The sequence below is a fragment of the Dreissena polymorpha genome, chromosome 3 (assembly GCF_020536995.1).
Source record: "Dreissena polymorpha isolate Duluth1 chromosome 3, UMN_Dpol_1.0, whole genome shotgun sequence".
In the NCBI taxonomy this organism is placed as follows: Eukaryota; Metazoa; Mollusca; class Bivalvia; order Myida; family Dreissenidae; genus Dreissena; species Dreissena polymorpha.
This window is the reverse complement of record NC_068357.1, coordinates 125,569,678-125,580,446: the sequence shown is the minus strand read 5'-3', so window position 1 is coordinate 125,580,446 and position 10,769 is coordinate 125,569,678. Positions and strand designations below refer to the sequence as shown.

The following is a 10,769-nucleotide window of genomic DNA, read 5'->3' as shown; positions in this document are numbered from 1 at the left end:
GTCATTTATATATAGCAGTTTCAAGGTCAGATGATAAAATGATTGTCATACTTAAATTATGTAATTTTCTTGAGTTAGTGTAAATGCTCCCTCTGCTGTGCTCTTGTTCCATATGGCATATAGGTTGTTAGCATAATGTTTTATACAACTTTTACCAGGTAGAGAGGAGGTTTAGAACAGAAGTTCATAGAAACAAGGGCGACTTTCTCCTTACCTATCATGGAGAATTAATCACAGGAGAAGAAGGCAATAAAAGAGAACTAATGTCTGTCTCTGTCTTCAGATTCTTCTTTTCTTTCAAAGGGAAGCAGAGTGGTGGTAAGCAGATGACTTTTATGTTCTTCCATTTTTAAAAACAGCAGCTTTTGGTCTGATGATTTACATTAATAATGATAAACATTCTTTAGAAGATAAGGATGTATGAAAGCTATTAATTCCTTTTTCTGAAGCCTTGTATTTTAATTTAAAGAGATACGTTTTTATTTGGGTAATTTCAATGATCATTGCATATAGTCCAGGGGCTCATTTTATCAAACATCGTATGTTATCTTAAGATCGTCATACGTTTTAAGCGTAAGATCATCGTACGCTTCTTCGTACAACTGTTCTATCAGACCCATCGTACATTGACATCATAGTCGCAACATTGTTTACCATCGTACATTTAGATATAAGCTTTTTAAAACATAGAACATGCTAAAAAGAACATTAAATAAAAATACTTACCTCGCTCGCACATCCAGGGTGCGATTGTTCCTCTTTTCAGCTGATTTCATCTTTTATGACAAAATTTCATAAACAAAATGTGGACGGATTCTGCTGGATCTGTTGGAAATGCAATACATTTTTAAACCCTGGCAGGGGTAGGGGCTATTTCCTGAAGGCTTTTTAATGTTTTTTTTGATAATCACACCCCTGACAAGAGTACCTTGTTTATTCCAAGTAATTTTAGCAAATTTTATTTTGAGTGATTCAAAATTTGATTATAAGCAGAATCTTTGTAAGTTTTTCGTGCAACAAAGGGCGTTTAAATCAAAACAAAACTGACGCCAAATTACCCGAATACTACTATAAAGATACGCTTGTCCTCCAAAAATAGAATTACGAATCCACATGTCAATAATTTTTAACACACCGACCTTCAGTTAATCCGAAAACACACATTTGTCCGAAATTGGTCTCACTTATTATAATTCCATGTCTTAATCTTTTTCGCATCAGACTCCAATTTACTTTGCAGAATTAAAAATGTACACATACTGGCAATGAAATAAACTGTTCTGTTACAATAAAATATTTTTTTCTTCGATTATTCCATGTTAAACTTTGGCATGGGCGCTGCTATAAACTCAATATGCAAAAATAAGGGCATGCTGAAAGTTTTAGCAACATTTTGGTTGAAATTGTGAAAATTTATTCTAAAAAATGTTTTCAAGTAAAACAGATACATAAGGTCTGACGGACAAATAAAGCAATTAAGCTGTGATCTTGCCATCTTTGTACAAAATTGCCGAATTTCCAATTTCAGATTTCCAGTTTGCGAAGTCATTTTTTGCCAATTCCCAATGGGCCTAATATTTATTAATTAGGTTGTTTACAATGTATCCTAGTTTGAAGCTTTATTATTGCAATATTTCTTCCTCTGCCTAAATACATGTAATAAACATGGTTGGGCCTCTTACAAGTAATAAACATTGTAGGGTCCATATAAGAAATAAACATGTTTACACTAATTTCGGGTCTCATATAAGTAATATTGTTGGGTCTCGTATAAGAAATACTGTTGGGTCCCATAAAAGTAATATTGTGGGGTCCCGTATAAGGTATATTGTCAGGTACTTTATAAGAAATATTGTTGGTCCTATATAAGAAATATTGTTGTTGTTTTTAAATGAGGTACGGCTGGGTCTGTCAATTGTTGAATTTTGGCGAGATCTTGCGATAATCATACGGTTTTATGTCCCCCACTATAGTAGTGGGGGACATATTGTTTTTGCCCTGTCTGTTGGTTGGTCGGTTGGTTTATGATCATCGTACAAGAATCTTAACATTTGGTTAAGATTTGTATTTTGGTCCAGTTTACTTCTCTAAAGTATCATAGCTATTGCTTTCAGACTTGGAAAACTCGCTAACTATTGTAATGGGACTGTACAGGCAAAGTTGCATAACTCTGGTTGCCATTTTAACAGAATTATGGCCCTTTTCTGTCTTAGTATCTTTGAATATTTTGTAAAATTTTATGTTTAGATCCACTTTACTTCAGAAGTATCAAGGCTATTGCTTTCAAACTTCAAAATTTTTCTTACTATCATGAGGGTACTGTACCAGGCAAGTTGAATTGACCTTGTTTCTTTGATTGACCTTGATTCAAGGTCAAATTATTAAATTTTGCTAAAATTGCCATAACTTCTTTATTTATGATTAGATTTGATTGATACTTTGACGAAACTACTCTTACCTGACATACCACAAAAGACTCCACCCAAAACATCCCCCGTGCCCTCCCCTCCTCCCGCCCTCCCCCCCCCCTAATTTTTTTTTTTTTCGAGATCATCTCACAAATGACCACCACACCCTCACACTATCCCCCCACCCCACCCCCCCCCCCAATTTTTTTTTTTTTTTTTTTTTTTAATCTCATCTTACAAATATCACCACCCCCATCACAAAATAAAACCCCCCCCCCACCCATTTTTTTTTAAAAATGGTTATGTTTGAAATACCGTCCAACCATCGCACCCAAAAAATACTCCCCCCCCCCCCATCGCCACCGCCACCCCCCCTCCCCCCGCCCCCTATTTTTTTTTTTTTTTTTTTTTTTTCGCTTTTTGGGAAGATAATGTAATAAATGTCCACAACCCCACACTATAAACCCCTCATCACTCCACCCCTCCCTTCTTTGTGATTGAAAATGAGAGTCCCTTCACCTTTGAAAAGAAAATAGATGAGCGGTCTGCACCCGCAAGGCGGTGCTCTTGTTTAAAATCTGGTAGTAACTTAAGAATTTCACATAACCTTATCTGGAGCTCTGGATCATCTAATAGATGACCACTACCGCACATTATACCCTTCTCTCAGACCCAAGCCCCCACCAAAAAGGTTTTTTTCTTTAAAACATTGTAAAAAATCAACAAATATTTTTTTATTTTATTTTTGAAGGACTGTCCAACTATCCCACCCAAGCTATTGCTATCAAACTTGAAATACAATCTTATTGGTTTGTTTTATGTCTTCACAAATGCTCAATAGATTGTGGAAAATATACCTGAACTCAGAATTGTCTATAAAGTACAACTTGTTTAATACATAAGTGATCAATATGTTTCAATTATTGCCCTCTTCTACTTATAATATGACCATATTACCTTGAACTTATTGAATATGAACAATTACCCCATGATGGCTTACGTTATACTGTCAAGCACTAGAATAGTTGAGCGCGCTGTCCTCTGACAGCTCTTGTAATGCCTATACGGTTAAATGGAAGTTACTGAAAAAGAAAATATAAGCAGCACATTTGCAGTAAGTTTTCCAATACTCATTGTATGATTTACATGATCATAATGTGAGGAATGTGACACTTTGCTGGGAAACATTTTGATGCAACTTAGTATCAGAGGTAATATTTCATGCCTATATGTGTATAAACTGGTGGGGATATGTGTGCAAGCAAACAAATGCACCAACATAATATATGAATGCTGTTAATGTAGGATTAGGTCTACATAGAAAGTAAAGTTAACCTAAATGTGAGGCCTCTTTTAATACGCAGTGATTTTTTTGCTCAAATTTACAGCCGAATTTCGGCTGCTTCCCAATCGCAAAAATACATGTTTTTTTCCCAAAATTCTGACCAAAATTTCCCAAAAAAAGCCCAACTTCCAAAAAAAAAAAAACAAATTATTTTTATTTTTTTATTTTTTTTAGAATGAAGTCTCATATAACTTAATTATGATTTCTTAAATCTAGTTCTCAACTTTATTTTTTAAACATCTTACAAAATATATAACTTGAATTTAGTCATTTTTGTCCATAAATCATTCCCAAACTTGCCACTTTTATTGATTAAAAAAAAACAATTTGACCAGACTCCTTTTCTAGAAAACTCCCTGAACATGCACTTAAAAACAATATCACTTCTGTTACTTATAATCCTATTTATAATGCTTTTCATTTTTCCCAATTTTATGGTTTATCGCGCTATTTTCCCCAATTTCACGGTTTATCGCGCTAATTTTCCCAATTCAAAAGGCACAGGCTGTAACAAATTAAAGCAAAAAAAATCACAGATAAGGTCAAGACTGATTAACTAACTTACAAATGTATGTTTTCAGCATCGATTCTACCCTGGAAGTCAAAAGTGGTCAGTTCTTGGGTCGACTTGTTAATCATGGCAAAGGCAAAGAACAAAACTGCAAAATGAAATGCATAGAGGTCAATAAAAAACCATACCTATGCTTATTTGCTCAAAGAGACATTCAGACAGGAGAGGAGCTTCTTTATGACTATGGTGTGTCTGATCTACCATGGAAGGTTAGTTATATCATATACATCATATTTAATAAATAGATGATGCCATTATCATGAAGAAGCACACATGAATGGATGTCAAACTACTAACATAACTTTTGTCATTAAACAGCTTATGGCTTTTCGCTAACATAATTGTATCCTCAACTAGAAATGGCGCGGCAGAGGCCGACGCGTATCCCCACGCCGAATGTTTGACCTAGGTGTGCCCCAGGGTTGGTAATGGGGCCATGCATAGCTGAGATTGACCGTATTGTCATAAGAGAAGTTCATCATCAATTAGAAGTGAATTGGTGTAGAAATGAAGAAGTTATAGTAAAAGGCAATTTTGGGTGGGTGTGTGACATATGTGGGCAGGGCGCCCCAGGGCTGGTAATGGGGCCATGCATAGTTGAGATTGACCGTATTGTCATAAGAGAGGTTCAGTATCAATTTGAAGTGAATCGGTGTAGAAATGAAGAAATTATAGTAAAAGGCAATTTTGGGTGGGTGTGGTCTATGTGGGCGGGGCGCCCCAGGGTTGGTAATGGGGCCATGCATAGTTGAGATTGACTGTATTGTCATAAGAGAAGTTCAATATCAATTTGAAGTGAATCGGTGTAGAAATGAAGAAATTATAGTAAAGGCAATTTTGGGTGGGTGTGGTCTATGTGGGCGGGGCCCCAGGGTTGGTTATGGGGCCATGCATAGTTGAGATTGACCCTAATGTCATAAGAGAAGTTCAGTATCAATTTGAAGTGAATCCGTGTAGAAATGAAAAAATTATAGTAAATGGAATTTTTTGGTGGGTGTGGCCTATGTGGGCGGGCGCCCCAGGGTTGGGATTGGGGCCATGCATAGTTGAGATTGACCCTAATGTCATAACAAAAGTTCAGTATCAATTTGAAGTGAATCCGTGTAGAAATGAAAAAATTATAGTAAATGGAAATTTTTGGTGGTCGTGGCCTATGTGGGCGGGGCGCCCCAGGGTTGGGAATGGGGCCATGCATGGTTGAGATTGACCGTATTGTCATAGGTGAGGTCCAGTATCAATTTGAAGTGAATCGGTGTAGAAATAAAGAAGTAAATGTAAAATAACCTAAAAAAATGAGTGATAATTTCTGACGCGGCCCCACCCCAACCCCTATAACTTTTGACCCAGGGGTCAGATCAAAATTCCAAATAGTGCAGGGTCGCACATATGCTCATAGCTACCATGTGTGTAAATTTCAAGGTTCTAGTGCTTTTAGTGTAGGAGGAGATAGTGGCCAGGACAGACGGACGGACGGACGGCGGAGATCACCACAATATCCCCACCTTTTTTTCAAAAAGCGTGGGGATAAAAACAGCTGTTAACCCTTTGCATGCTGGGAAATGTGTCTCCTGCCTTAATTCATCTGCTGAATTTCAAAAACTAGCATTTTCTTAGAGTTTTTTTCATAGAATATTATTAGAATAGCAAACAGTTTGGATCCTGATGAGACGCCACATTCTTATTTTTTCCCTGTAACAAAAAGGAAAGAGCATTTATACATTTGTATTTGGTATCTACATGTAGCGTCTCTAACTGGTCCACTATCAGGATTGTTTAAATAATGCCCCTTTGGTTAAAATTTGCTCCTTCCTTGGAGATCACATCTATTACAAAAATTTATGAGCTATCAGATTCATCTTATGTTCCAAGTTAATCAACCCCACAAATCAATAAGAGTTCAGCAATCTTTATTATAGCTGTTGACATCAAGTGAGCAATATTGGGCGGCTTTTTTATGTCCCCCACTATAGTAGTGGGGGACATATTGTTTTTGCCCTGTCTTTTGGTCTGTTGGTTGGTTGGTTGGTTTGCGCCAACTTGAACATTTTGCAATAACTTTTGCTATATTGAAGATAGCAACTTCATATTTGGCATGCATGTGTATCTCATGAAGCTGCACATTTTGAGTGGTGAAAGGTCAAGGTCAGAGGTCAAATATATGTGGCCAAAATCACTCATTTTATGAATACTTTTGCAATATTGAAGATAGCAACTTGATATTTGGCATGCATGTGTATCTCATGGAGCTGCACATTTTGAGTGGTGGAAGGTCAAGGTAATCCTTCAAGGGCAAATATATGGGTCAAAATTGCTCATGTAATGTCACTTCTGCAATATTGAAGCTAGAAATTTTATATTTGAAATGTGTGTGTATCTCAAGGAGCTGCACATTTTGAGTGGTGAAGGGTCAAGGTCATCCTTTAAGGTCAAACGTCATATAGGGGGACATTGTGTTTCACAAACACATCTTGTTGGACCTTTTGTTTAGTCTTGTGTTATCTGGTACCTTTTATAAAATCAATATTAAGTTACTTTTGCAATAATTTGTAGGAAAAGAAAGCCAATGGTATGTTTAGTTTACAGTTTTGAATGGATGTAATGATACTTTGAATGGTAATATTGGGAAGTAAGTAGGTAAATATTCTTGTTTAGATTGTCTAATTATTGAGTAAGCCAATCTTGTGAAATACAATTTAGCAGAACGTTCAAAGAAAATTAGTTTTTATGGCCAACTTTGCATCATGGTTGTCAGTTTTTTTTCAAGGCTGATAAATAGTTTGATAATTTCAATACTGTCAAAAGTATGCAAATGATAGTTGGCACACATATTCATGTACATCTCTTATAAAAAAAAACCAACATAACTTAAAGCGGGTATATTCGATTTTTAAATGCGTTTAATTGTAATATATTGAAACAAATATGATACATTTAAGACGAATTTCATAAAATGCAGCAAATGCAAACTTGCGCACCAAGCTGATTGTGACGAAGATAATTCGTACATATTTTCCTACAATAACCGATGCATTCGTCTTTTAAGTAAGTGTTTGTGTGTGGTATGAATCAATATCGCTGCAGGAATTTAAAATGAACCGTTAAACTAAATTTAGATTCACATCGTCACATCGTACATGCATGATATACATGCTGGCGAATTCGGCTGTACAGGCTTTTTCGATTTCAGTTTTAAATATTCTGCTTATTTCGCATTTTCCGACAAATGTTCTTCTTTACTTGTATTTTAGTTTATATTGAAATATATGTATAATAAGTTTTTTGCACATTTTATATTAATTAATAAATATTTGACAAGATCGTATATACCCGCTTTAAATGGTCTGCCACCTAGGGCGAACATGTATATGATACTTGAATTATCCAGTGAATGGCAAAATCAAATTCAAAGGTATCATTACAGCCTGCTTGTTAAGATTTAATTTTCATGTTAGTTTGCATCTTTTCATTTTTAGCTCATCTATTTTTTGAAAAAAAATTATGAGCTATTGTCATCACCTTGGCGTAGGCGTCCGATTAAGTTTTGCATTTACAGGGGTTTTTCTGCCTATTTTGGGAAAAGGAGTCTGACCAAATTGGGAATTTTTTATCGACACAATTGGCCATTTTGTGAAATTTTGCTTTGATGAAACAGCTCATTTGGGAAAAAATAGTGAATATATATCATGCTTAAATAATTCAGTAGTTTAACAAATAAATTTGTTTTTATTTGTTATTTTGTCTTCTTTATATAAACAGATGCAATATTGGGCATGTTCAACGTTTATTCAAGTACTGCATTTTGTTTATTAGTTACAGTTACACTCTGAGATAAGAACTGAACAGTCAAAACCTTATAGCAGATATTTTTTACCAAAACAAACACTGGTTAGTCACACAAGTTATAAGACACTTCATTCTTTAAAGAAAAAAAATAAATTTTTATTTGGAAGTTGGGATTTTTTTTTTATATTTTGGTTTGGGATCGGGTCCGTTTGCTTTGGGAGTGCCTCCGTTTTCCGGAGGCGCAGACAGTGCTGAAAACCCACTGATTTAGGTCCACTTTTCTCATTAAGTATCAATGCTTTTGCATTCAAACTTGGTACACTTACTCACTATCATGAGGGGACTGGGCAGGCAAAGTTAGATAACTCTGGCGTGCATTTTGACAGAATTATGTGCCCTTTTTATACTTAGAAAATTGAAAATTTGGTTAAGTTTTGTGTTTTGTCCACGTTATTCCGTAAGTATCAAAGCTATTGCTTTCATACTTGCAACACTTATTAACTATCATAAGGGGACTGTGCAGGCAAAGTCATGCAACTCTGACTGGCATTCTGACGGAATTATGGGCCCTTTATGCTTAGAAAATTGAAGATTTGGTTAAGTTATGTGAATTTTGTGTTTAGATCCATTTTACTTCTAAAGTATCAAGGTTATTGATTCTAAACTTCAAATACTTTCATGCTATCATGAGGGTACTGTACCTGGCAAGTTGAATTTTACCTTGACCTTTGAATGACCTTGACTCTCAAGGTCAAATTTAATATTGCTAAAATTGCCATAACTTCTTTATTTATGATTAGATTTGACTGATAATTTGACAAAACAACTCTTAACTGACATACCACAATAGACTCCCCCCCCCACCTTATAAATGACCACCACACCCTTACACTATAACCCCCTCCCCCCCCCACCACCACCCAGCCCATTTTATTTTTTATGTTCCCATTCACTATAGTGGGGGACATATGGATTTTCCCCTGTTGGTCTGTTTGTGCCAACTTTAACATTTTGCAATCACTTTTGCTATATTGAAGATAGCTACTTCATATTTGGCATGTATGTGTTTTTCATGGAGCTGCACATTTTGAGTGGTACTTTCTGATAATGGGTTAAAATGAAAGTGAATATCTGTTAACAGTTGCACTGCATAAGCACGAAATAAATTGCCTGGATTAATTCATTTATTTTTCTTACACATACTGCTCTGATAGTTATAAACATGACTTGCGAGTTTTTCACACCTTTATTGACATTACACAACAGATTAGCACCAATGAGCTGTCGAAAGTCGTTTAACCTCTATGCCATTAAAATCTGTTATATGGACGAATAAAGCAATTAAGCTGTGATCTTCGCCATCTTGTACCAGATTGCAGAATTTCCAATTTCAGATTTCCAGTTTGCGAAGTCATTTTTGCCAATTCCCAATGGGCAGAATATTTATTTATTAGGTTGTTTACAATGTATCCTTGTTTGAAGCTTTATTATTGCAATATTTCTGCCTAAATACATGTAATAAGAATTGTTGGGCCTCTTACAAGTAATAAACATTGTAGGGTCCCATATAAGAAATAAACATGTTTACACTAATTTTCGGGTCTCGTATAAGTAATATTGTTGGGTCCCATATAAGTCCCATATAAGAAGTATTGTAAGAAATATTGTCAGGTACCATATAAGAAATATTGTTTGGTCCTGTATTAGAAGTATTGTTGGGTCCCATATACGAAACATTGTTGGGTCCCATGTATAATAAGCATTGTAAGAAATATTGTCAGGTACCATATAAGAAATATTGTTGGGTCCTATAAGAAGTATTGCTGGGTCCCATTTTAGAAACGGGTTTTTTACCTTCTATGACAGACGCCGAACTAGGCTGTTTGTTTCCCCTTTCTGGTAAAAAAAAATCCACCTAAAAAAATAAATATATATTTATTTTTAGCTCCATCTGGCCAGCGGGGCTTATGTCATGGTCCTGTGTCCGTCGTGCGTCCGTGTGTGCGTTAACTTTTTCTTTAAACATCTTCTTCTAAAGTATTGGTCCAATTCTGATGAAATTTCTCAGGAATGTTCCTTGGGTGAACCTCTTTCAAATTTGTTCAAATTATTCCCCTGGGGTCAAATTTGCTCGGAATCAGCTCGATTTGTCACGCTGCATAGATCGCAGTGAAGAGAGATGTATGCAAAAATCACGGGTCGCGTAGAGTATACACATGCATTATGGAGGTGTATTATAAAAACATTCAATAACTTAGTCATTTTTGACAGAATGCCCTAAATAGGTGTGGTTCTAACTCTGATCATCTACCCGAAAATAAGACAAGACCCTACTTATAACTATATATATTTCAAAAATGATATATATATATATATATATATATATATAGATACAAAAACGCTGTATTTATTTTATGCCGAAGCTTTCGACTTCACGGTCTTCATCAGCGGCTATTTTTTATTTCAAGATGTTTGATTTATGTACGGATATGACGTTGTGCATTTCCGGCGTCATGAAGGAAGTGTTCCCTGAGCCCCCATTAGAAGCCTCCAGAAGGGATTGCAACCTGCAAGACATCCTAGTGCACAAAGAACACAATGGGGGCTCAGGGAACACTTCCTTTAAGACGCCGGCAATGAACAACTTCATATCCGTACATAA

At 35.7% G+C, this 10,769-nt stretch overlaps 1 protein-coding gene across 1 annotated transcript in view; it reads left to right on the top strand.

Annotated features, from left to right (window-relative positions):
- LOC127872571 (N-lysine methyltransferase KMT5A-like) overlaps positions 1-7,177 on the top strand; it is an 8,666-nt gene extending 1,489 nt beyond the window's left edge. The window contains exons 2-3 of the mRNA XM_052415897.1: positions 159-265; positions 4,335-7,177. Of these exons, the coding sequence (XP_052271857.1) occupies positions 159-265; positions 4,335-4,569 (342 nt within the window). The 3' untranslated portion in view covers positions 4,570-7,177. The remainder of the gene's footprint in view (positions 1-158; positions 266-4,334) is intronic.
- The last annotated feature ends 3,592 nt before the right edge of the window (positions 7,178-10,769 follow it).